This window comes from Cavia porcellus, unplaced genomic scaffold (assembly GCF_034190915.1).
Source record: "Cavia porcellus strain 051 isolate PalLab524CR breed Dunkin Hartley unplaced genomic scaffold, mCavPor4.1 scaffold_1, whole genome shotgun sequence".
Taxonomy (NCBI): domain Eukaryota; kingdom Metazoa; phylum Chordata; class Mammalia; order Rodentia; family Caviidae; genus Cavia; species Cavia porcellus.
Genome location: NW_026947484.1, coordinates 211,309,362 through 211,336,822, shown reverse-complemented (window position 1 = coordinate 211,336,822; position 27,461 = coordinate 211,309,362). Strand labels below are relative to the sequence as shown.

General features: G+C 43.7%; 2 protein-coding genes across 8 annotated transcripts in view; one reads left to right on the top strand and one right to left on the bottom strand.

Annotated features, from left to right (window-relative positions):
- Fbxo11 (F-box protein 11) overlaps positions 1 to 2,960 on the bottom strand; it is an 81,775-nt gene extending 78,815 nt beyond the window's left edge. For both annotated transcript variants that reach the window (XM_063229001.1, XM_063229004.1), the window contains exon 1: positions 2,567 to 2,960. In XM_063229001.1, the coding sequence (XP_063085071.1) occupies positions 2,567 to 2,786 (220 nt within the window). In that variant the 5' untranslated portion in view covers positions 2,787 to 2,960. The remainder of the gene's footprint in view (positions 1 to 2,566) is intronic.
- On the top strand, positions 1,991 to 26,259 carry LOC106028372 (uncharacterized). Of its 6 annotated transcripts, none has more exons than XM_063229022.1 (3): positions 1,991 to 2,094; positions 3,696 to 3,787; positions 21,489 to 26,259. In XM_063229022.1, the coding sequence occupies exon 3, from the start codon at positions 22,962 to 22,964 to the stop codon at positions 23,877 to 23,879; it is 918 nt and encodes a 305-aa protein (XP_063085092.1). In that variant the 5' UTR covers positions 1,991 to 2,094; positions 3,696 to 3,787; positions 21,489 to 22,961; the 3' UTR covers positions 23,880 to 26,259. The 6 variants fall into 6 exon arrangements, 3 of the variants coding, with proteins under 3 accessions (XP_063085092.1, XP_063085081.1, XP_063085077.1); XM_063229011.1 differs by having other exon boundaries at positions 21,371 to 26,259; XM_063229007.1 differs by having other exon boundaries at positions 17,729 to 26,259.
- Positions 26,260 to 27,461: the final 1,202 nt, after the last annotated feature.

The window sequence follows — 27,461 nt, the reverse complement described above, 5'->3', positions numbered from 1 at the left end:
CTAACATTTCACTCTACAAGGTTGTTTCTTTCTCATCAAACATTGGCCATTATGTATAAGAGAAAAAGATGCGCATGTGTGTGCACATATACATGCATACAGGTAAATATACTGTTATCAAGGAAATTTTTATTCCAATCAACCTATAGATGAAGGTTCTAAAAACTAGCTTAGCAGAATTTTTGTTTGGAAAACTGTTATGATTATTATTATCACTAAAAAGCTTAAAGTGCATCTTTATATGAAATAAGTGACTTTATAGATTGAACTAACCTCTTAAAACAGGAGTCTCACTCTGATTCCTTACCTGGAAACTGCCTAACCCATTATGTAATACTGCCCAAGACAAATTAAAGTTGCAACATATTTATCAAGAGTTAATAAAAGGGTTAAAAAAAAGGAAAATTTCTTTTCCAAACTAGAAAAAAATGACACTGTATGCTCCATAAAACTTAAGATAAAAATGTTCTTCTTAGCTAATTTCTGATTATATGAACTGCACATTTAAAAAAGTAATTAAAATGCCAAATTTTCAAAGGATGATGTTTTTACATAAGGCTAGCAAAATTTTTTAGTCTAATTCATCTTAATGTTTTACTCATTTTGATACCATTTACTTGCCCTCTGAAAGACTTACACTGTTTTCCCTGAAGGCTAATCAGCAAGTTGTTTTCCCCTCTGTGCCAACACTGAACCTCTAGAACGACTCCTGCTAGCTATAGATAGCAAAGCAACAATCCTACAGTGCACTTCATTCACCATTTGCTTAGCTACACTCTGAAATTCTGATTCATGAACATCTTTGTCAGTTTATGAACAGCAACAAAAAGAAAATTGACACGGGCATGTGGCTGCCAATAAACTAGTCACTTCAAATATATGTAGAAATAAACTTTGGTAGCTAACAATTTTGAGTAAGTGAAGAAAAAAAAACTGTCCAAGAATTACTTCAACTAAGTCAGAAATAATACATAAACTGTGAAATGGAGATGCAGAATAGATATTTAAAAATACACAATGAGAAGAAATTAGGTTTAGCTGGCACATTTTATTCAGTGCTAATATTAACAAATCAGTACATCTTAAAAAAGCTTACAGTAGCAACAGAATCCTTAATAATACTAGCATTTCAACTTTGTGTTATTATTTTCTCAAAAAACTGTGAACTCTAGAATATACAGTGCCAATTTTAGAAAAAGACTAGCATTATTTAAATAGAACCCCAGAACTCTAATATGCAATATAGAAAAGGAAATGGTGAGACTACACATTTAAAAAAAAAAAAAAAAAAAACCCTAAATAGGCAAACGTATCATGGAATCATTAAAACCTATTTACCAATTATGTTGCACAAGACAAGCTTGAAACATCAGCTTCTTTCAAGCAACATACAGCAAAACTGCTTTCTCAGACTTACAGTGACTAATGCAAACCCTTTGAACTATTTTCAGATTAACATCTTCGTCAAATATTTTGATCAAGTACAACAATGAAACAGTCTGTAAGGAAAGAATGTATAATTTTAAAAATACATTTAAACTCAAATCCCCTTCATAAAAGGAGGCGTGACAACCAACGCATGTAAAATTAACCTTAATCCGCTAACTAAAGCACGCAAAATGTCTCCTAACAATTCTCCTTAGAACAACAATCATACACAAAAAATAAGGTACTAACCTCCACCTCCACAACAAGCAGCTAATTAATATAGAGAATAGTTGTTTGGAGATCAAGGTGCAACACCTCCATCTCACAAACCTCTCAAAACAATCGTATCATTCAAGTATAACTGAATATTATTTTTGCTAAAGCAGGAATCCAACCCCGGGGAGCCTCAGCCCTTAGACAATGGTGGTTACCAGACAGTGCTACACAGTTGGGTCCAAATGACACATTTCACTAGGCCTTGGTCACAAACACGCGCGCGCGCGCTCACACACACAATCCCCAGGGGCCGGTTCTGGGGAACGGGTGTTCCAACCCCACGAGGGCAGGGAGGTGTCGCGGGGGTGGCGGGGGGCGGAAGGTAACCGCACGGCACGCGAGGGAGGGGGCCCGAAATGGCCGATGGCTTCTGTACTTATTTATTCGGAGGTTTGGATTTAACGGGTCGTTCCCGGGGGCTCTGTAACTAAGGGGCAACTGCGCAGCGAGCGTCGTGGGTGGGAGGGGAGTCGCCGCTGCCCTACCCCGTGACCGGGAGAGGTAGGGAGCAAGTTCCCGACCGCCCCCGGCCGCCCATGTCCCGGTCCCGGTCCCGGTCCCTCCCCCCCCACCCCCGAGCGCGGGTCAACGAGCTCCTGGCCGCCCCCGCCACCCGAGGGCTGGCGATCCCTCCGCGGCCTCCCCGGCCCACAGCCCCGTGGGCCCGCGAGGAGCCGGGAGCCGGGAGCCGGGAGCCGGGCGGGGCGGGAGGAGGCGCCGGCCCGGAACAGACAAAGCGCGGCCTGAGCGGGGCCGGAGCCGCGGCGCTTCCTGCCGGGCCGATGCTGCGGCACCGCGGGCCAACGTCCCCGTCCCCCTTCCTTCCCCCGCGTCTCTCCACCCTGGGGACCCGCGGCCTTACCCCGCTCGGCCGCGTTGTTCCGTTCCTGCGGCGGTGGCGGCGGCGGCGGCGGCGGCGGCGGGGGCTGCTGCTGCGGCGGCGGCGGCGGCTGCTGCTGGGGCGGCGGCGGCTGCTGGGGCGGCTGCGGCGGTGGCTGCTGCGGGGGCTGCTGCGGGGGCTGCACCGGGCGCGGCCGCGACACTCGCCTGGGTCTCCGGTTGGCGGCTCGCACGGAGTTCATTTGCCGGGCTGAGGTGGCGGCGGCGGCGGAGGGACACAGTCAGGCGGGAGCGCGCGGCGAGATCGGGGCCGGACCGGCGAGGAGGGAGGGAACTAGGGCCGGAGCCGGAGACCCCGAGTCCGAGAGGGAGGGAGGCCGAGGCCGGGGGAGGAGGGCGGGCGTCCGCCCCGGGCCCGCGCGGCGTCTTGGGCGAGGAGCGGAGCGCGGCGCGGGGAGCGGAGCGCCCAGCTCTTTCTTCCCCTGCCCCCCACACCCCCTCAAAGAGGTTCCTGCGAGGAATTTTCTCTCCCCTCCGCCGCTCCGCTCTCCTCCCCCTCTCCTCGGCGACAGGGAAATGAGTGTGAAGGGAGGAGATAGGGGAAAGAGGCGTCGTTGTGCCTCCTCCTTAAAGGAGCCTTCCCTCCGCCTCCTTAGCGCCGTCGCCGCCGCCTCGGCTGCTGCTCCGTGGCAGGAGGAGCCATGGACGCCGCCGGAGGCTCCGCGCTCGTCCAGTGGGTCCCTCCCCGCCGCTGGGCTGGCCGGGGGCGCGGGGGGGGGGCAGGGAGGGCAGGGAGGGAGGGGAGTGGCGGCATGGGGGCGGGCCTGGAGGGCGGGACTCCGGCATGGAGGCCAATGGGGAGCGCCCACACAGCCTGCGGGCCAATGGCGTCTCTGCTCTTGTCGCGCAGTCTTTAACGCCCTGTTTCTTCGCTCTGGTTTCCTCCCTCCCTTGCCGCGGAGGGGAAAGAGAGGGAGTGTGGCGGGGCGGGTGATAATGGGGAGGTACCAGGGCATATAATAGAGCTGGGGGTAGGCGAAGGGAGCGCCAGTGCGTGGCGACGACTCCGGGAGGGGAGGTTCTTGGAGGAAAGGGCGGGGGCTTCTGATGTAATGGGGAGTAGTGATCAATCCTTCGTTTTGCCCTTTCAGCTTTCCCCACCCACTCCAACCTTCACCCGATTTTTTAAGCGGAAAAAAAGTGGAGCGCGGAAGCCAATCTTTGCTAACTCGGATTTTCTGTGGTAGGTAGTTTCAAAATCTGAGCTGTAGGGAGCGCTAGAGATCCTGTGCCCTTTAGCCCAGGTATAGTAGTATTTAGCAAATCGCAAGATCTATTTTACGGAGCTTTGAGTTTGGTGAGTTTAGAGTCGGTTCTTAAATCGCAGTCATCTAAACCTTCGGGAGATTTTGACCTTTGATCATTTGCTCTGCTTTTTGGAGAAGTTACCAGTGTATCTTCGGGAAGATAATATATGAGAGAAGGAGAAAAGTAATTGTGTTGGGGTTGTGATTCTGACTTGTGTGTGTGCTTTGTTTTTGTTTTAATTCCTTAAACTCAAAGGAAAAGACCCCCCCCCCAAGAGGGGCTGCCATTGCTACCTGTAGCTGGTCCCTTGAGCATATCTCCCCAAGGAGAATTCGTTTCATTCCCTAGGTGCTGTTATGTTGACTGAAAATATACTTACTCAAGTCTTTCTTCCTTCCTTTCTTTTTTGCACGTGGTATAACTAGCGGTTTTCTGGATTTTGTTTTCAGATCTTTCTATGACTTTTCTCTCACTTGGGCTTCATCAGTTGTTGTCTAGGTTTGAGACAGAAAAGCGATTAACTGGGATGGGAAAAAATGTGTATTTTGAAGGGACATAGGAGAGAGAGGAGATGTGAAGCAGTATTGTGTAGTTTGAGTCCCAGATTTGAATCTAGGCAAATTCCTCATCTTTCTAGATGTAGTGTCTTCCCCCCCCCCTATATTTTGCACTATATAATGCAATTTTTAAAAGTTCTGTGATATTGAGATGCCCTTTCTGGCCCAAAGATGGTGAGACCTGGATCTGTTTGATGTTCAAAAACAGAGGGTCAGGCTTGGTGCCACACACCTGTAATCGCAGCACTCTTGAAGACTCAGGCAGGAGGATTGCCAAGTTTGAGGCCAGCCTGGGCTAGACCATGACTCAAAAACAAAACCCAACCAAACAAAACAACAACAGAAAACATACTGGAGGACAGTTATAAAATAGCTTGAAAAACTCAAGATTTTTATGGTTGTTAGCTAGGTACCAATGAATAAAATTTTATATTTAGTTCATATAAATATAGAAAAAGTACTAGTAAAAGAAAATTTCATGGTACGGTACTTAGTGTCTATAATTTTGATTTTTCCTAAAACTTACTTTCTTCTTCAGCCAATAATAATTGGTTCATTCCATGTATGCAAGCCGCTGTGAGAAATAGCAATAAAACAAAAGGCAAAATCTTGGGCATAAACGGTTTGTATTTTGATGTGGCAGAGTTTTACTTACACTAATTGGGATGTGCAATTAAAACAGTTGTTTATTTTCTGTAATTTTTAATTCTAAAACTACATAGTCAAGTAAATTTTTGTCTTTAGATTTTATTTGCTTGTCTTCTTACTCCTATATTATATGTAATATATGTAATGTGTTTATAAAATATATATATAAAATATCTAGAAAGTGTCATATCCTAGATTTCTAAATCTATGATTCTCCAGCCTGTGGCAGTAACATAGCACTTCTTGTACTGTAATGACAAATTTCTGATAGATTAAAGTATCTTGAGATTAGAAACCTTTTTTAATTCACAATGGCCAGTGTGCTGGGAGCAGACGGAAAGGATAGGGTGGCTCATACTGTCGTATGAGCAAGGAAAGGCATGTGAGCCACTGGCATGTGCCAGTCCTCAGGTGGTATTCTGGCATGACAGAGGGTATGCTCTAATAGCAGGTCTATGAGCCTCAAGAGTAGAACAGATCGTTTCTATTCTTTTGAAGTACCACAGTTTCCTTTTGCTGATGTCCATACCAAAGCATTTATCCTCCCATAGTACAACTTCTTTGTACTGGCCCAATGGGACCATTTATCCACTTTCTGAAACTTCTCTGTTTATCCTCTGCCTCTTCTCAGAGATACAGGCACTTCTGGATTTCCTGAATATCCTATTGGGCCTTGATATGCCAGGAGCCTTGTTTTGGTTTTACAGGCCACTTCCCTTCTCTAATGTTCTTTTCTACACCTGTGTCCTTGTAAACATGTTGTCCAGCTGAAAGCACAGCTCCTAGAGATCTTGACTTTTCACAAGCATGCCCAGAGAAGCAAACTCTGAGCCGCGGGTTTCTTGAGTTTCCTTGTATTTATGTGAATATATCAACTATGTGCCTCCAGTTTTACTTTCCACCCTGCAAGGGGATGGAAAGTAATCACCTGAGTCTCATTACCTCTCCTCTGTCCTCTTCTTTCCATTATCCTCCAGGAATACAGGGGGTAGGTTTTTCTCCTTATGTGTCAAGAGCTTTCCTTATGGCTGTATTTACTCTTTTTTTTAATTTATTTTTTTTTATTTTATCGGTATCAGGGATCGAACTCACGACCGCCTGCTTGCAAGGCAGGTGCTTATGCCACTGAGCTAAATCCCCAGCCCCAGGGCTGTATTTACTGTTGAGTCACCATTTGCTTTGTCTCCTTTCTTAAAGCTATGAAGGCTGATGAAGTGCAGGAGAGAAACTAGCTTAACGAATGGATCTATTGGGAGATATTTAGACAAATATTATGCTATTCTCATGTCACTGGTTCCTACGTATTTTTAATTTAGCTCAGGGTTAAATGATAGTCTTGTTTGTACAAAAGTATTCAAAGCCATCTTAACATGAAATTGGGGAACCTGAGAATTTTTAAGATGGGCTTTGGAGCTCATTTAATCTCATTTCTGTATTTTACAGACTGGGAAACTAAAGTCCAAAAGTGAGATGACAAAATGAAATCCCATTATTATTTAGTAGCAAAGCTACTGTCTGTCAATCTATTTATTTCCATTCACAGGTATTCTACACCCCTAATTCTTCTGGTGACTCAAAATATTGCTAAGCATTTTATCCACCAAGCATGTGAATTAGTGCTCATGAAAATTATATATGATAGAATACAAGAAAAAAATTTTTAAAGATTTTATATTTGAGGTAATAGTATTCCAGATTTATTTCACTAGCACTTAGCATAATTTCAGAGGACTGCATTCCCTCAGGGTTTGCTCTCTCTTCAAGAACATTTATGTTTGTTTTCCCCAACTAATTAATAGTGTTTAACAGGTTAGTGTATTTAAAATTATTTGTTTATAAAACCTATCACAATAGGAGTATGCAAAAATAAACTTTAATCATTTTAATTCCTGGCAGGTGATATTTACTGTGATTTTTAAATTACAATTTTTGCCATTTCAAAGGTTGAGTTTCCCTTTCCTCTATCATTCTGTCAACTCCCAGGCCATCAGCACTCATTCAGTTACATAAGATAGCTCACCACTGTTCATTCCTTTTATGTCATTTAAGAAATTAGTGTGATCTGAATATGGTTTCCCTGCAGGAATAACCAGCTCTGTTTAAAATATCCATGTTAGAGTATGAATGGTTTATCTCACCAGGCTGAAAAAATTCATTCTTTAGTGCATGCTAAGATAATATTTTATCAGGTAGTGAAAATTAACTTGGAATTAAGGATTTAAATTTAATGTATATGAGGAAAAACCTGGTAAGCATACTCAAATGATACTCATAATAGCAGTTATCTTTAGAGAAGTGTAGAATCTAACTTTAATACCTTTTCCCTTTGGAATAATATATAGCACTGTTTTTTGTTTGTTTGTATATTTTTGCGACAGGGACTTGCTATGTAATTCAGGGTGGCCTGGAACTTGCAGTGACCCTCCTGCCTCAGCCTCCCAAGTGCTAGGATTGTAGGCATGCACCACCAGGCCTGGCCAGACATAGTACTATTAAAAAGAGATTAATTAGGTTCCATATTTAGGGTGGGTTATGATAGACGATTGGAAATCTTTTGCTTTTTAAAAGGAGAACCCAATTTCTAAAATGTTGAGAGAATACTGGGCTGAAATAATAAAAGCCTAGGATTATAGAAATTCTGGTAGGGGACAAAAATGTCAGCAGATGTGAGCGTGAATGACCGAGGGGGAACTCTGCCACTTATCTGGGCAAATTCTTTAATTTGTGCTTATTTCTGTATCTGTAAAATGGAGTCATTATAGTTATTTTATGCAATTGTCATGATTATTAATACTATGGATTGCTTAAAACAGGGCTTGATGCATAGTAAGGATTTAGTAAGCTGTTAGCCATTTTTATTGCCTCTGCTGGTTGCAGTGTTGAAGACTTGAAGACTTTCAAGGTTCCATAGATATTGTACATAGGGAAGCAGGTATGCATTTGTAAGGGAGTGTGCCTAGAAAATGAGTGGTGGTAGATTTTTAAAACAAGGTACAGGAAATACAGCTACTACGGAAGGAGTCAGAATAATTGCTGCCAATTAGATGTGAGCTGATGGGAGAGACCTGTACAGGATTTATCTGCTCAAGCAATCCTCAACTGAGAGCCTTGTGGTAGATACGAGCAACAAATGCATTGGCAGACCTAGGGGAAAAAAAGGCTCCAGTTGAAGGTTTATTTATGTTAGGGGCAGAATTGGACCTCCTTAAGAAGGTAGCAGGTTAAAATTTAAATACTCATTTGGGCCTCCTTGAATGCAGTAAAGTATAGAACAAAATGTAATAGGCATTAGAAAAAGAAGAAGAGGCAGAAAGTAATGTAGATGGCAGCACAACTTCCTTCCCTCCTTTCTATCTTTCTTTTTTTTTTTTTTGACAGGGTCTTACTATGTAGTCTAGACTGACCTTGAACTTGTGGCAGTGTTCTTGCCTCAGGCTGCACTGTACTGGTGTTCTAGGCCTGTACCATCACTCCAGGCACACAAGTTTCTTAGGGGCCAGGGAATCTCAAAACTAAGAGGAAGAGCACATACCAGAAAACACATTTGCTCCCATTATGCTCCTGAGGTGACGGCCTTCAAAAGCATCCATAGCACCTTCAGACTCAGGAATCTATGGTAGGCGATTATCTGGCTAAGATACACTTGGGAGAAGCATTGATAGATGTGTTGAGTTCTAGAATAGGAAATAGAGACAGCCTCCATGCTATAAGTTTAAAAAGTCTTGGGGTTGGGCTTGGTGGCATACACCTGATTCCAGTACTCAGGAGACTGAGGCAGGAGGAGAGCCACAATGTTCAGGGCCTGTCTCAGCCATGTAGTAAATTCAAGAGCAGTTTGAACTAAATAGTAAGACCCTGTTTTGTTTTGTTTTTTTAAGTCTTGGGTTCCTACTGGGGATGGACAAATCCTAGAATAAAGCATTCATAAGCAGATACTGCAGGGTTGCCTGTTTTAAGTGTGAAGTGCTGAGCTCACACATGGAAGGGTCAGCTATGTTCTGTGTTCTTGGACGGAACTCAGGATCAATTCAGTATTGTGATTCTAGGCCTGAAACACCAAAATCAAAAGGGAAATAGTAAAAGAACTATTCAGAATGTGGAAAGGATACTGAGAAAAGGAAGGCTTGGGAATGGTGGATACATTAATGGAGATCCTTCCCCTGCAAACTCCTTGGGTCTCTGGAATAGATCAGGCCCTATGCCTGTTGTTGAATTATCCTCTGGCAAGGTTGAGGAGATCACTCTTAGACCAACTGGACTTGCAGTTGTAGCTTCAGATGGGGTGAGATGGATGAAAAAATGTAAGTCTCTAGGGAGGAAAAACGAGTGGAGGGGCATGTTTTACAGAAAGTCAGCCATGTCCTGCCTGACAGTGTAGTCTCACAGTTCACTGCTTGATGAGAAGTTTATCCCAAGTGAATTTAAAATCACAAGTAGTAGTTGGAAAACAGACATGTTCAAATTGGCATGTCAGCAAAGCAGAAACCAAGATGTTCTTTCTTCATCTTTTGTTCCCTCTGTGTTTCTCCTTTTCCTCCAGAGAACACTGGGTCTGATACAATATTTGATAGGTAATACCAACCCAACCTTTTTTCTTTCTTTCTTTCTATATTTAGTTGAGGACAGGGTCTTGCTGTGTAGGTCAGGCTGGCCTTGAGTTCACTATGTCATCCAGGCTGGCCTTGAAGTCATGGCTGTCCTCCTTCCTCAGCATCCTGAGTGCTGGGACTACAGATATGGGCCACCATACATGATAGCAACAATTTCCATATTTTAGATTCTAGCAAAATGCTGTTACTACAAGAATCATGTCTGGTACTACATTTATAGGATATTTCAGTTTTGAAGTTACTGAAAGGTAACCTCATTGCTGGTGCAGTGGCAAGCAGAAACACCAAAATGACACCCAAGAGTTGGAGGCATGTTTATTTATATTGGTGGGCACTGATCAGTATCATTCCTAGAATATCAGACCCTAATATCTGGTGATCTAGGGCTTATATGAGATAAACAGGAAGTACTGGGGCAGCATGGCTTGTCAGATGGAGACTGGTTTATATGATGGGCATCATAGTGACTAGCCATTTCTAAGACACAGAAGCAACTAGAATTGGAACAGGAACATTACTGGGGCAGCTAACAAACTGAAGTATACTGGCTGGGGGAATTCATTTTCTGCTACTTTTCCTCTTTTAGTTTCTTCTGCAACTCTTTGCTGGGCATATTACATGTGATCTTCTGAGACAAGGCCCAACTAGAAGCAGTAACGTTAGGGTTTGTTAGTGGTGCTAGCCCAAGTCCCCCATATTGTCTTATTACGGTTTTTTCCTGAGTTGTGTTTTAGGAAGAGACATGATTTAGGCCTCTTTGTTCTATAACGTTACTCTGGCAAGGGAGTTACAAGTGTTTGATTGTTCTATTTTTGGGGGGCAACTGTCCATAGAGTGTAAGGCAAAAAACACAGTAGAGAGTGGGTAAGGACTGGGGTAAACAGATTCCATGTCAGTTAACAAAAACCATCTCTGTCGGGAGCAGGGAAGCAAGGACTAGAGTGAATAACCTGAAAAGACACAAAACTCAAGGGAATAGGTGTGGAGCAGTCTTGTGAATCGTGTCCTCCAGCTTCAGCGCTGTGTGGACTGGTTTGCATTCAGAGTGACCAGTGCAGGGCTTTGAGTGTGTTGTCTCTTTAAAGTGAACCTCAGAGGAACTGTCCAGGTAAATTTTCCAGCAGATCTAAGGCTGGATTTCTGAAACGTAGAGGTGGTTAATATGTACCTGGGTTGCATATGATTGCAGGAATGTCTAGATATAGCTGGTCGTTTCACTGGTTACAAGATGTTTCTATAGGGTTATGTTTTATTTCTGTGTAATAGATCTATATATATTTAAAAGGGGAGCATCCCTGCATGAAGTCAGGACCAGTGACACAGATGCTGAAGCCCAAGCTGACTATAGGGGTACAGGTGCCAGTGTTGTGACTTGAGCTTGTAGAATAAATGGTGGGGAAAGATGTGGCTCTGATGTGGGTAAACTTTCTAACTGGGATTGATATTTCAGGCAGTTGGATCCCTGGAGGAGGCTTAGGCCTCTGGACCAGATTATTTTGCATCATTTGTGGCAGGTTTCCAAATAATATCAGGAATCATTCGTTGTGCAGATCATCCCTGTAGGAGAGTTTTGGCCTAAATGGTTTTGTCCAAGGTGACCACAGCATATCTAGCCTATTGAACTTCATTCTTAATAGAGCTATTTCCGTCCGTAAAAGGGTGCACTCAGTATCTCTCAGGGATTTCATTTTTTAGAACAGTTCATCCCAGTATAGCATGTAGCACCTGGACAGTTAGGTCTCGGGCTTCTTGACTGAGCTCATCAGTTTTCTTGATCAGAAGGACAGTGGCTTTAGAGTACTGAGGCAAAGAGGGGAGGCGACTTTGTCAACCAAATCCTAGTATTTGCATAGGTAGGCCAGTGGGCACCCCCAGGGCCTGACAGTTATAATAAGCATCATTATTTTTGTGAACTTAAGGATCCAGATTTTATAGAAGCCAATCTAAGAAATTTTCAGAGTTAGTTTCTTATAAACAGTTTTTGCCAGATATTGTAGCAGAACTTTTATGCCTTTCTAGCAGGCAGCTTAGGTGTCATCTATCAAAAGTACAGCAAAAAAGAAATAAGTTTTGAACCTCTGGGAGGTTGCATTTAGGAGTTGGCTTTTGGGTCCAGGACTGAGGTGTTTGCACAGAGGGTCTGGCTGAAAGAAGCCAACCAAAGGCAGAATAAGACATTCTTTAGGTCCATATAGGTGTACCAGCAGGCAGTGGGTAGCAAAAAGACTGAGGCAGTGTATACAGAGGACAATCTAGATGGCATTGGAGCTTGGAGATCTTGAATTGGCTTTATAGGCAGGAGAGATATATTTCAGCAGTTTGACAATCTGTAAACATCTTGTGATTTTGAAAGCTCTGGATGTGTGGTTGAATTTTTAGCTGAGTCTCTTGCAGCATGGGGTACTGTTTGGTATAGCAGAGAGTTTCCCCAGGATGGATTTACAGTAACAGAATTGTGGTGCTGGAAGGAAGAGAGAAACAGGCTATCTCAGAGCAGCCAAATCTGTGTCAGAGCCATGTTGAAAATAGTGGGGGAGTTCCTAAACCCTTGTGGCAAAAAGGGTGTATGGGTTGGGAATTGCAGAATTTAACATGATGGCTCCATTATTGATGGCATAGAGATCTTGTTCAAAGTAGTTAATAGTCTGCCAGGCTGATGTGTGACTGGATGACTGTTTGTGTTTTCTGTGACTGCTGACAGCAGTGTGTGTCATGGTTAGGTGGCATGGTTGATCTCCAGGCTGGAAGCAAGTCTTTTTTTTTTTTTTTTTTTTTTTTTTTTTGGTACCAGGGATCAAACTCATGACCTTGCACTTTCCAGGCAAATGCTTACACCACTGAGATAAATCCCTGGCCCAAAGATATTCATGAATTTGTTTTTGTTTTGTTTTTTGGTATTGGGAATTGAACTCACTACCTCTTGCTTACCAGGCAGATGCTGTGCCGCTGAGCCTGGAGGTAAGTCTTTAGCCCATACCTCTGGGAGGAGAGTTTTTAGAACTTCAGTGTTGCTGTTACCTGTCTTAGGCTGATGCGAGTATCATCCTTGTCTCAGGGAACAGTCAAGGTCGAAAGTGCAAGGTTAAACTAGAGGGATGCTAACTGGCTTGGTTCAAAGGAGATATCCTCCAAGGCTGTAAGTTTGTGCCTGGAAAAAAGAGTGAGAGGTGAGAGGCAAGAGTCCCAGTTGTCCTGGTTATGGTAACTTTTTTAACAGACGGAACTTTTGAGGGCAAAAAGTCCTTCCATTCTATTGTCTACCAGAAAAGTCACAGCTTTGCCTCCAACTTCTGTGATGACTGTGGCCTCTCAGGGGCCCAATTTGATAGAGCTTGATCTGTCCTGTCCATTCAGGCCCAAAAGGATGCAACTTATTTGTCAGGGGTGACAGTCCAATTTTTCTCAGTCAAAATACAGAACTCAGAAGAAATTGTTTATAGTCATCTCGGTGGGCATTAGATGCTATCTGACCAGGATTGGTGTGTAAGCAGAAGGCTTTGGAGGGAGGGCTCTGTGGCAGAATGTAGGCAATGGATAGCTGGAACCAGTTCAGTTGGCTGAAAGCGGAAGAGTTTGGAGTGGGGAGTGAAGCTATAGGGGTTGGTAGCAACCATAGCAGCCTACAAGGATGCCAGGGTAGACTTCTCAAGAAGAATGGACCTCTTTTTCCTTTTTTTTTTTTTTTTTTCTTTTAGATGCAGGGAGTGGTTTGGTTTCATTTTGAACTCCATAAAAGCTTTGTTTCCTGGAGTCAGTTTTTGACTAATTCCTATTTCTGGCTCCCCACATGTGTGTTGTGTATCCTTGAATGATGGCACAACAAACAAAGGAGGTACCTCTCAAGAGAGACCATTCATATGCCCACCTGATCATGCCCCTCATGGGGACTTAGGCACAACCTAGCTAAGGAGGGTTCGAGGCCTCCATTATGCCATATGTTGAGTGCCACGGAACTGCAGGTGAGGGCCCAGTCAGCTACCATGACCAGTGCTTCCCAGTCTTGGTGCACAGACAGAGCAGCCTATTGCTTATGCTGTCCATGCCTCTCATAACATCATTCAGCTGGTGCCACATCCTGCATAAGTCTCAGAGTTCCTGGGGAGAAGGGTGGGGAGAGAATGGAGAAATAAAGACAATATATAGAAAGCTGAGGTCGTGTGGAGCCCTCTCTCCAGATGGGAGGAAAGGAACTGCAACTATAGCTATGTGTTTATAGATATGACACATGACACCCTTTGCTTAACTAGCTGGCCTCTCATGCCTGTGTTCTTGGGGCTGGAACACCTGTTTGCCTGGGGCACTCCACTTAGCTGCTTCCAACAAGCAAGTACTTAGAGGCTAAACATTCCAACCCCCCTTCCCTTGAGGATAGCTTTAACCAACAAGATTTGATCAAGCTCTTCTGTTTTAACTGAGCAGGATTGAAAGACTTGAGTAACTGGGATGCCCAAGGGTCTTACCAGAATCAGGCAGGCAAGTAGGCAGGGCAGGCAGACAGACAGATTGTGTCCTCCACCCTTTGGGGTCTGATCTGAGCCATTTGACGGGGGAGCCAGTCATCCTCCAGACTTCCAAGGGGACTTGAGAAATCTTAAGGACATTCCTTCCCGTCTGGAATTGGAGAAGTCCTTGCTCCATACACGAGGGCCATGACCAAAGAGGTTAGCACAGTCAGTCTTTCTGGCCAGCATTTCAGATGTAATGACAAACACCCAGGATTTGGAGGCAGATTTATCATCAACAGGCACTGATTGGGATCATTCTTATACTATCAAGCCCCAATCGCTGGTGGTCTGGGGCTTATACGAGGCAAGCAAGCAGGAAGTATACAGGCAGAATGGTTTGTCAACTGGGAACTGGTTTATACAGTGTGCATCACAGTGACCCGCTGTTTCTAAGAGGTAAGAACAGCTGGAACTAGAACAGGAACTATTACCTGGGCAACTAACTAACTGAAGTATACTGTTTGGGCTGAGCATTTTCTGCTGCTCTGAATCTGCTGTAGTAGAAGATGATGTGGTAGCCCAAGGACCCCAAAACCGTAGGTGTTTGAGGGAGAAGACACTGGATGAAAAAAATCAAGAAACTACAGAAAAGAATACCAAGTTTTAAGATTTTGGGAATTTAGTTTACAACATAGAGGAATTTGTTTTGGACTTGAATTACCTTGGAAATTTAATAATGTGAAGGGATTCACTTTGTTCAGCTTTCTGCTATTCTTTGTTGTTTCATTTGGCCCTTTAAAAGTAAGCTTCCCTGTTGACCAATTTTGGGCAATAGGAATAGATGTGATTTCAGACAGACTAGAGAGTGAATATTTGGCCTAGGGTACACTGTGGCCTTGAAGTTACATTATTTAATGACCCCATCGCTCTAATGCATTACAGAGAATCTTGGGAAGAACAACACAGTTTGTGTCTCAGTGGTCTCAGGAAGTTACAGTCAAGATCAAATGTAATAACTGAATTAGCTGCTAATCTCTTAGATGAACAGTCTTCATTGAACAAGTATTTGATTATTAGACCCAGTTGATAAAGACAAAATAATGCGGCTTGGATGTTAAGGAATTATTCAGCACCTCTTTCTGCATTTCTGCCAGATCTTATGAGGGAGAAAACTTCCACCTAAGCTTCTGTCCATTTCTCTGCCCTCTTATGAGATCTTCTACTTGGAAGCATTGATTAGTCTGATCAGAGACACTGGTGACATTTCACTGGAGGGAGGGAACATAATATTGCAAGGCACTCATGTTTTTTTTTTTTTTTTTTTTTTATTTAAGAGGAAAAAGAGAAAAACACAAAACAAAACAAAGCAGTGTAAGGTTACACATAATACATAACTACAAAAAAAAAACATAACAGTAAGAAATCACCTGTTAATAGATTACATAATATCATCTTGGAAATAGTTGCTCAAATCACAGTATCAAAGAATACAAAGTAGACATTCAAACTGGAGAGACTGCAAACAGCTGTGTTCAATGATCCAAAAACATTAATATAGTCAGCTATTTAACATCCCTAAACACACTTGTTGTTATATCCGTTAGAGCTCTTTTTTTTTTTCCCCTCCCTCTCTTTTTTATAACAAAATTTATACATTTTGGATTTTATTACTCCTCAGTTCTCATTACTCTCTTGGGGGGGAGAGAATAAAGTCAAATATGGCAAAACAAAGCTGTAAGTCCAAACCAAGGATAGACATAGCACATGATGTAGAACAGAGTACAAGGTCATCAACAATGGTTATCAACATTGTCTCTTGTTTCCTTAAAAGGAATTGTCCATCTCATTAGATATTATAAAGCCGGACAAAACAGTGGAGAACAAGACCAATAAAACTTAGGCATTGTGAACATTACAGGACTTCCAAAGGAGACAATAGTCAAACCAGAATGGGCATCTTTGTGAATCTTATTGCCTTCAAATTAGTTGCCTATACCTTCAAACTTGCTACTATCGCACAGAATGGAACAGAGTCTAATCAGTCAAAACAAGATCTTGGGAGTATTACAGGACTTCAAAACAAGTTAATAGGAGATCAAAAAGAGTTACTACTATATATCCTAATTTTTTAAGTTTTTCCCTTAATTAAAATAAACATAAGAAATAGCTAAATAATTTTTTTTTAAAGAATAGTAGTTACCATAGTGTCTGTCTTTTTCCTTAAAATATTTGGATAAAACTTCATATACTATAGCTTCAAATATTTCCATATCAAAAAGCCCAGAGTAAAGCCTTTCTAATTAATAAGTGAAAATTTTATAAGGCTTCAAGGCCACATAATGGGGAATCATGATTATCACATTTTTATATATTTGAATCATTACTTACATTAGGGAAACTATTCGGTATTCATACATGTTTTTTCCCTGCAGGCCCTACTGCCTGTTTTTAATTTCCTACTGCTAGGAACGGCAGGCTGGTTTGCACATTTCCTGCCGGTGGGAGCAAATCAAGAGGTAGGGGGTGTTGGATTAGTTTTCTTGAAAAGTCTCTGTTTTCCTCTTCTGCCCTCTATTTCTAACTTCATGTTCTAATAGGCCAGCCTCACGCTGGCAGCTGGCCTTGTCAGATGGACTTGTGCTTAGGAATTGGTACCTCTGTACTTTAGTGGTTTCTAATCTCTGGTCTGACTTACGTTTTGGCACACTCGAGGGGTCCCAAGGTTTTTTTTTTTTTTTGTGTGTGTGTGTGTGTGTCTTTTTCCTTTTTGTTGGTACCAGGGATTGAACTCACGACTGCCTGCTTGCAAGGCAGGCGCTTATGCTGCTGAGCTAAACCTCCAGCCCCTGGGGGGGTCCCAAGGTTTACTTAGAAAAGTAAGAGGCCTCATTTTGACTCCCCATTCTACCCAGCTATGATCCAAACTTTACTTTAAATTTGGCCATTTGTCTGTCTACTAATAAAATGGTATTGAGATTGAGGATTTCACTGGAGACATACTGAGCTGACTGGGAGAAGGCGGCTGGAAGGGTTTGGATTTGAGGGTTTTTTTTTTTTTTTATTTGTTTGTTCTTTTTGAGAAAGCTATGGTGTACTTAAGGCTGACTTTGAACTCACTTCATAGCCCAAGCTGGCCTGGAACTTAGCAGTTCTCCTGCTTCAGCCTTCCAAGTGCTAGGCTTACAGGCATGCATCACTGTGGCCAGCTGGTTTGAAATTTAAACCAAACACTATTTTTGAGGACAGATTATTATTTTCTAGCTTTTAAAGCCATGGACATGTCTTATAAGAGGTTGCATTATTAAGAAATTCCTAAAAGAAAAATGAAGCACAAGAACTTTGAAATGTTGGAACTTTTTATGACATTAAAAACCAGTTTTTTAAGACAAGAATTTGTAAATATAACTTGAGCAAGATTTTGCAACTATAATTTACCTCTAGGCTTGGTAAGTGAATAACTATTGCCATTCAAGTTATAAGTGATGAAAAGCTGTGAAAGACAATTCCAAAGAAGTGAAAACAATGTTATAGTCAACGCATGTAATAAATTCTTATTTTGACCCTAAGGAGCTATACCTTCTATGCTAACAGCAATTGTATTGTTTTTTGTCCTTAGTTATTTAAAGAATACTGGTTTGAAGAGGTGCCAGATGACTCCTTTCCCAAGGCCCCCATGTGACCTGACCTGGTCCTTTCTCAGCCTCTTTCCACCCTGTCCTCTGTCCCCTGCTACCTGCTGCACAGCATGGCCCTGCCCTCCTCTGCCCTGAGCCTCCTGGAAAGAGAGGCCACTGACGGAGAGGCAGGTGTGGAAAGGAGCGTAAGGATATGAACTAAGACGAGGAGGGAGAAGTCCGCTTTTCTGTTTAAAAAAAAAAAAAAATCGTGTGTTACTGAACTACTCAAACACATGATAGGCATTTGCTCTCTAGAGACCAAGGGTGATAAGCCTTACGCACGAGCCAACCATGTCAAATGACACTGGTTCCACGCATTCCTGCTCACTTCATTTCTGTTCAATGGGCAATAAGTGAATAAAGACAGACATGAAGATTTATATATAAAATAATTTTTAGAAAATGTATCTCTTTTAGAACACAGCTGGAAAAGGGGCTTGGGCGGAGGTGCAGGTTTTGAGGTATGAAGGCATGGAGTGTCTTACCCAGTCCATTGTCCACCTGCCCTCCTCCCCAGCATTTCAAGAGAACCTCCAACATGCAGAAACTTTTACTTTTGGAAATTGAAAATTAGAAAACTGATCTGTTTGTGTAAGTAAAACCCTTCAAGCTACCTCTTACCTAAGATCACAAAGGAAAGGAGTCAGACTCAAAAACAAGAGATCAACAGATTAAACACCTGCTTAGTATTCTAATAGCCTCCATTAAAAACCCTTACTTTAAAAAGTAAACAGTTAAGAGATACTCATCAAGGTGGATAGCCTTTAGTGCAGAAATTTGTGATGTGGCTGGGTGGCACCACCTGAAATCCTGGAGAAGGAGCTGGAGCTCCCCAGTCATTCAAGACACACCCGCCTGGCTCACTGCGCCTGGCTCCCCACAGGATGCGTCTGCCTCCTGATACACATCAACTTTCTTATGTTAATGAATGCTTCTGATGAAATTGAGGGTATTTTTGTTTTAAAATATAGTTATTAGCCTTTAGGTCAGGATCCTTTGGAGAGGGGGGCAGGGTAAGGATTGTTTGCAAGCCAGAGTAGGGTCATCCAAGCAGATACTCGTGATGTCTCCAGGACTGAGCCCCTTTCTAATGCTCAGATCTTGATTTCTGTTCACTGCCCCCTTTCCCTTTGAGCGCTTCATCTTCCTGTTGAGGGCCCGGAGCTTAGTAGCTTCACTAAGATGTTCTGTTTCTTTGCTTGATAATTTAATTTGGCACTATAATGAAGTAGAAAAACACAGGTTTTGTAGTTGAGAAAACTTGTTTTAAATCCTGACTGCAACACTAACTGGTGGTCTGACTTGGGTAATGAACTCTCTGAGGAATCTTCCTTTTTAGGAAAAAGGATCCATATCAAAATATGGTTGGAAATCGTAATGATTGTAGGAAATCATAGTGCTGGTTCCACAACATTGTGAATATACTTAATGACATAGAATTATGTACTTAACTAAATGACTAAAATGGGAATTTTATATGAAATAAAATACAGATAGCATATATATTGTATATATTCATATATATGTATGAAATAAAAATATGTACTAAAAGAACTAGTTTCATTTTGGTTTTTGGTGGTATTTAGGGCTTTTCACTGAGCTCCATGCTCAGCCTTTTTATTTTTTATTTTGTGACAGGCTTTCCCTAAGTCTCTAAATTGTGTAGGCTGGGTAATCTCGCTTCAGTCTTCCAGAGTGCTGGGATTACAGGTATGCACCACCATACCTGGCTAGGTTGTGAGAATTAGTCTTTGTGCAATACCCATTACAATACCTGGCACATAATAGTCACTCAACAAGTAGTAGTTGTTATAGCATTGGACATTTTATGCTGCAAATAACAAAAAATAACAAACTGGCTTAAACAATAAGAGAATGTATTGATGTATGAAACAGAATGGCCCAGAACTAGGACAGAATTTTGGGTTAGTTCAGGTTCTCTAAGCTGTCATTAGCAATTCCAGTGTGTCACTAAGGACTCAATTATTTTTTACCTTTCCACCCTACTCCAGTGTCAGCTTTATCCCACAGTTAGCAACCCTCGTGATCACAAGATGGCTGCCAACAGCTCCAAAGAGATGCATGCTCCCTTGTCTGACTTCTAGGATTACCTGGTCCTAGGATTCCAGCAAGTATCCTGCTCTGGCACCTGGAATCAAAAGCCGTGCAGAAGAAAATAGAATGTATTGAGCATGGTGTTGCATGCCCGTAATCTCTGCTACTCAGAAGTTTGAGGCAGGAGGATTAAAAGTTCCAAGAGGCCATTCTAGGCAACTTACTGATACTCCATCTCAAAATAAAGTTTGAAGAATGCTAGAGGAAACTGGAAGTGTAGCTTAGTAGTAGAGCCTTGCCTAGTATATGTGAGGCCCTGGCTTCAGTCCCCAGCATGGTGGCAAGGATGAAGAAGATGGAATGTGATGGTGACAACTAACCATGGAATGGTTCGGCTTCTGGGTAAGCAGGGAATAAGCTACATAGGGAGGAGTGATTTCCCCAAAGGGCAGTCAAGCTACTGTTCTACCGGTGAGAGAAGGCAGGCTATTGCATGAAGTAGGCAACCAGAAAATATATGCTTTAATAGCTATTATCAGTATTACTGGCTTTCTTGGCTCTTAGCCTTCAGCTCTTGGCTACTTCTTTGGAAATCATTTTTTAAAAAATCTAAGAGCTCTTATTTCAAGTAATCATGGCCTTTCTAGCAAAGAAAGATCAGTGAGTATAAAAGTAAGTTTAATGACTTGGGTGTTAAGTATGTGTAACATCAACCAAACAAGCAGCAAAAAAGCATTGACCAAAGGAGTTCAACAAGAATGAATGCCAGGGTCAGGGAGGCAGGGAGGGGGCTGGCAGATGGCAGGTTACCAACATGCCAAACCAAGAGGAAGGCTAGCTATGCTATAGGGCAGAGGATCACCCAACAAAGGGCAGGGACAGTCCCCAAAGCAGAGCCGACAGGAGAAAGAGCTCATTAAAACCTCGTGTGGACTCCTGCCTGGCTCTGTGCAGCTCTCCTCTGCCCACCTAAGTGATTTTCTTTTCTTTCTGCCCCAGCCCCCACTTGATGAGTCACCAGTCATTGCCAATTTTATTTCATCCCGTTCGCCAAAAAGCCTCTTCCACACTCCTTTGCCTCATTTCATCTGGCTATATCCATTGGTTAAGATGTTAAATTCTGGTCTGTTCTTTATGGGGAAGTCTTCCTGTACACCACTACTGAAAGGGTTTTGGCCCAGACAGGATTCTGTAGTCAGGAAAACCTCAACCGGAAGCAGGAAGCCCCATCTCCCCTGCCCCTAGGAAGTTACCTGTGACACCATCTTCCCGCCCCTGGAAATTTACATATGGCGCCAAACCTAGGACCAATGGGCTACCTGTGTATCCCTAATGCCCGCCTTAGGTTCCACCCCAAACCAAGGCTATTTACAGGCCCCCACGCCACGTGTCCGCCAGAGAGATCGCCGGACGCCAGCGATGGGGGTGCCGGTCATCTCTCTCCGTGTTCTCAGAATAAAGGCCGCTTTTTATTTTATATTTCTCATCTTTTGTTAATATTTTTCATCTTTTGGAAATAACCCTAGCATTTGGTGCCATGACTCGATCGGCAGGCGATTGACTCCTGGGACACACTCAGTTGAGTCTCCTAGCCGATAACCAGATAACATCCTGGATTAATCCTGAGGTTTTTCCTCTCCCAAGACGTTCCTGTCGCCAGCCGCCTGCACTCCGCATCGGCCAGATTGATTTCAGGTGAGCACTCCCCGGGGAACTTTTGGTACTGGGCAGCCCCAGTCAACTGTTCTCCCCGTCTGCGTGGGTCTGTGCATTTTCACGTCCTTAGGACCTCCCAGGGCAGGGTTCTTTCTGGGCAAACCTGCGTCCACAAAATCTCTCACGTTCTTTGGGTTCGGATAGCCCAAAGCAGGGATTTTTGGGACCGCCCACACTGAAAGAACGCCTCACTTCCCTTAAAGCCTTGCGCTTTCAAGGGCAAAACTGTTACTGATCCCACGCAGGCTCCACTCCTAAATCTCTCAGTGACGACTGGAATTTACGAGTTTTTGGAACCGTAGCCGCTGCGTGGTGCCACAAATAAGTGACGACTTGTTCTGGACCTCCGGTTTTTTTTCTTGCCTGAATCAGTCATGGGGAACATATTTTCTAACTCCCAAAAGATGCCTTTACAATGCCTAATTTCCAATTTACGTACTCTAAAAATTAAAGGTACCATAAAAACTAAACAACTAACTTTTTACTGCCAGGAGGTCTGGCCAACCTACCTGCTTATCGGCAAGCCTTGACCCCAACAAGGAACGTTTGACCCCTGCATTCTCAGGAACTTGTATGATTTTTGTCAAGCTGGCAACAAGTTATTAGAACTCCCTTATGTCCAGGCCTTTCTTGTTCTGAGAACACGCCCATCTCTCATTAAGTCTTGTGCTCCCACTGAGATACTTTTAGCTAACTCTACCGCGCCGCAAACTTTTCCGTCCTGCCCTCCGTTGTTTTCCCGGCCACCGCCTACCACCAAACTCATTCCCTGCCGTTACCTCCCGCCGGACCGCTCTCCCCTCCCCCTATGCTTGATTCTCTCAGCAGCTCTAATCCCTCTCCGTCGCAGATACCTCCTGCTGTTCGATCATCTCCCTCTCCACCTTCCGGGACCCATAACTCTCCCAGCAGCTCTAATCCCTCTGTGTCGAAGTTATCTCCCGATGTTCCATCCTCTCCCCCTCCTTCTCCTGGGATCCATAACTCTCCCAGCGGCTCTGATCCCTCTGTTAGCGCTTCCTCGCAGTCTCCAACTTCTTCTCCTGAGAATTCTCTATCCCCTACAGCATTCTCACCGCCCACCCACCATACTAGGTCTCGGTCGCTATGTCCTTTCAGCAGGCCGCATGATTGTTCCAGCTTGCGCTGGGAACAGTCGCCATGTTGCAACCCTCTGCCACATGGCATGGCGCCGCCATGTTCAGGAGGGCCACATGGCGACAGGGCGCCGCCATGTTTTGGGTCATGTGACAGGGCACCGCCACATTCCCAGGACCTCACTGTCAATGGGCGCCTCCTTGTGGCTCCTCTTGTGAACTGCAACAGCTGCCCTGTTGCAGTGCACATGATGCTTCATTGAGCTGCCGACAGCAATTTTCTCACTGCAAGGCACACAGTGAGATGCCATCTGTTTGTGTTTCCCAGGGTGGCCAGCAGCAGCTCTGTAGCCGCTCTACAGATGATTGCTCACATGCGCCTACTGGAAGGATGGCTGCTCAATGGCCCTCTGCTCCGAAATCTCCTCAGGCTCTGCTACCGCTTCGGGAGCAAGCTGGCCCCAAGGAACTTGTTAACATCCATGTGCCTTTTTCCCTTTCTGATCTATCCCAGATTACCCATCAATTAGGTAGCTTTTCTGTTGACCCACAGAATTATATCAGGCAATTTGAATTCATTACTAATTGTTATGATTTACATTTTAAGGATGTTTATGGGATTCTAAATACCTCTCTCAGCTCACAAGAACGGAATCAGCTGTGGCAAGCAGCTCAAAAAGAAGCTGATCACAGACATGAGGTAAACACCGCTGGTAATGACCCTGGGCCTATAGCTGTGCCAGAGCAGGACAAGCATACTAACTATAACAAACTTTTAAAACAGGTCCAGGAGGCTAATAAAAACCCAGCTGTGTTCCTAAATTGGCTTTCTAATCCTCGCACCCTGCAAGCAGTTCCAGCTTTGCTCACTGTGTCAGGCCGCCTCCCAGCCCCTCCCCCATGCGCCGTCCCAGCCCCTCCCTCCCCCATGCGCCGTCGTCATCACCGCCGCCATCTTACACGTTTCGGGGGCAGTCCCAGCCCACCCCTGCATGCTACGTCCCAGCGCTTGCCCCACCTGCTGGGTGTGCTCTGCTGCAGTGTCGCGAAACAGCAGCTCAGCGGCTCTGCTCAGGCATGCTTTTTTACAATTCAGCTCTGCTCAAAAGATGCTTTTTTTTTTTTATTACAATTCTCAAACCATTTAATCAAGGTTATTGGCCACCTGATAATTTTACCAGCCTTGTTTATCAATCAAAGCCTTCACCATTCTCCTGTTTAACAACTAAGGTTATAAATTCCTTTTTGCTGGGAATCACTAGCTCTACTTCAAGACAAGGGTTTTCTTCAAAGTTTTATTTTATTTGTCTTGGTTTATACTACTGCAAATAACAACTTTAAAAGTAAATGTGTTCAGAATTTGACAGTATTAGATCAGTTTTGATAGATTTATTCATCAGATTGCTATACCTTTACTGAAAAATGTTTCCATTAAAGCCTTTTTGGGCAGATTAAAGCTTTTTGGTTAATTCTATGTGTCACCCTATAAAAAAAAGTGATATGCCATCCAGATAAAGCCTGCTCTCTAATCCAAAATGCCAATATTAAACTCCTGCATACTTACTTAATTCTACTGTAGTCCAAATCCCAAACAAAAAGGCAAAACTTGACCTTCAAACCTTATAGAGTTCTTAATATGTTTTTTTATACTTTTAACACTTGTGACACTTGGAGTTCTGAGACAGGTAAACCTACACAAGGTGGAGCTGCCTGCCCCCTCCATGGACCATGCTCAAATGTAGCAGAAGACATTGGACAAGAAAATGCCCCTTCCTGGCATTCTTTGAGACCTTACTCCAGGGCTACTGGACTGTCCTAGCCACCAGAGAGTGGGTAAGTCATCCTAAGTTCTAGCCCTCATAGGAAATGTCGACACTGCCAGATTCGTCACCGACAGAAAATCGCTGCTGAAGACTGAGGGGGTTCAGGGCAACAACAGCCCCTTTAAGGTGTCTGTCTCAGATTCCAAGTCGCACTAAAGTCTCAGGTAAGACATTCTCTATATTTGTGGACATAGAGGCCATGTATACAGAGTTCTTCCTGAGTATTTAGGCTGCTATATTAAGTCCTCAATCTCTATGACAGGGTATTGATGGTCAACCTATGCCATTTACATTACAAACAGGGCCTATTTTGTGCAGTTTCCAGTCTTCTCACTTGGTTTATACTTTTTCAGGATACATAAAAGCCTTTCTCATACTTGCTAAAGTTCTGTTACAGCAAATCATTCCAAGGACTACAACCAGGTTACAGCGACCCATGCCTAAATCAAAGTTGCTAGACTGCCATTCTGGTTTCACATCACTCAGGCTAAAAGGTGCCCTCCCAGCCCTAAATGTGATCATTCTGAGTGGTCATCTCATCTTCTGTCGCCTACCCGTCTCCGTCTCACAAAGGCCTTGCAGCCACAGTTAACAGGCTAAGTCATGTTTTGTTACCCACTTTGGTTTCTAATTTCTTACATTCTATTAATGATCATTTTTATGGCAGGACTCTAACAGTATTGCCTACAGACTCCAACATTATGCATACCAGAGACAAGCCTTACCAACCTACCATTGACCGGAGCCACGGGAGACAGGAGACCAAACTCGAGCAGGATCAGCTCTCAAAGTTTATTGCGTACAGCGAACCGGACCTAACAAGGTTCGCCACCCTCAACGTTAGTTCCTCTTCCGCCCGTTGGGGGCAGGAACAGCCTCTTATAAGGGGAAGCAGTATCCAATCACAGAGAAGCGCGTCTAACAAGCTGATAGGCTAGCGTCACGGGTGACTGGGCAGACATGACAATTTGGCGGGCTTGTTCAGGCCGGGAAGAACCCGGAAGCAGGAAATGGGCGCCATCATAGGCGGCTTCCCACATACCATCTTAACTTTTATGCTTTCAGATGGGGGAGTAATCACCTCTCATAACTCCACTCCTCCTAACCCCACATTTAATTGTCAGAATTCTGCCTTACCGTGGAAATGTTTCTACCTCAACATGGTCCTGATAGAATGATATGTCTAAATCAAAGGCACCTTTCCCTCTACCTCACCTGGGTCCTTAAATATGACAGTGCCATGTCTCCTCATAACATCTTGTCTCTTTGTTTTTCCAGTCTGACATACGTGCATTCACCAGTGAAGTTGTCCTGGCTAAAACACCTGGCAGCAGCGTCTACCTGGGCATCAACCTTCATCCCATCGACTCCCCTAGGCTCCAGTACAGCGCCCTTTTCCAGCAGGAAGTAGTTAAAGAGAGAAATCTTCACCCCTTTTCATAATAATAATCATAAGACGGGATATGAAAGGGTTTTGGCCCAGACAGGATTCTGTAGCCAGGAAAACCTCAACCGGAAGCAGGAAGCCCCATCTCCCCTGCCCCTAGGGAGTTACCTGTGATGCCATCTTCCCGCCCCTGGAAATTTACATATGGCACCAAACCTAGGACCAATGGGCTACCTGTGCATCCCTAATGCCCGCCTTAGGTTCCACCCCAAACCGAGGCTATTTACAGGCCCCCACGCCACGTGTCCGCCTGAGAGATCGCCGGACACCAGCGGTGGGGGTGCCGGTCATCTCTCTCTGTGTTCTCAGAATAAAGGCCACTTTTTATTTTATATTTCTCATCTTTTGTTAATATATTTCATCTTTTGGAAATAACCCTAGCAACTTCCACCTCACTTCCCCCCTAAAGAAAACAGGACGCACGCCACAGGCTGACTTGAGTAATGCTGCGTGGGGTTACTCACCTCGAATCAATACACAGAAGCCTAGTGAGTGGTTTTCCTGTCTGACGCCAGCCCTGGACTCCTCTCCTCCCCCACCACAGGACAGCTTCTGAGAGTAGAGACTTAGGCTTGGTCATTTTTGTTTCCACGATGCCCAGCATAATGAGGGGAACATATTAGGTGCTCAATAAACAAGGCTTCCCCAGAGCTTAAGAAATAGAATGACATAAACACACCAGTGTTTCACAACCCAGTGGTAATCCACCTTGGGATAAGAGTTGAAAGCGAGGCACAGCAGTTTGTATCCACTTCATCTGTGAAAGTGGTGATGACAATCCAGACTGCCAAGAGGATTCAAATGTCCACTTTTTTTGTCCTCCATCTTTAAACACTGTCTCTATTCCCAAACTCTCAACAGGTATTTATTTACTTGTTTAGCCACAGATTGCTTACAATTTTGTGTTGTTTATTCTTCAGAAAATAAGGATGAAGTTATTATATGAAAGTGCCCGTTATAATTGTTCAGACTTACGCTAGTTATTGGTGTTTACAGAGTGAAGCTCCTGAACTAAACACCAGGTGCTCAGTAAACTCCATGTAATACCTCATTCCTGGCTACAAAGAGCTCATCTGACGTGTATGTAGGGAATCTGCTTTTTGTTTAATTATTTTTCTACTCTGATGGAAATGGATTGCTCCATCACAGGGAAGGCGTCAATTACCGCCTAAACACAGTCACACCTGATGACTACGCCCTTCAGTGTTTAGCCTCAAAACATTTTGTATTTTTCTACCACATAGAATTAAAAATATTTTAACGCCACACTCAAAAGAAATTAAATATAATTTAAAATGTTCAGGGAGGTAGAACACAGCCCGATTTTTTAAGAAAGCTAACAGAAAGATCCTGTGCTTTGCCTGGTGGCTAGATTTTGAAAATGAGCTATAAGAACAGGTTTCACAAGTGTGGGCCACTTGAATAATCTCGTGTAGACTTCTGGTATTTGGAGTCAGAACCAGACAGAGGTGAGTTCTGCGAGGTAAAATCTCTTTATTCACCGCCCCCGTGGGACCGGTGGCTGCTGTGAAAG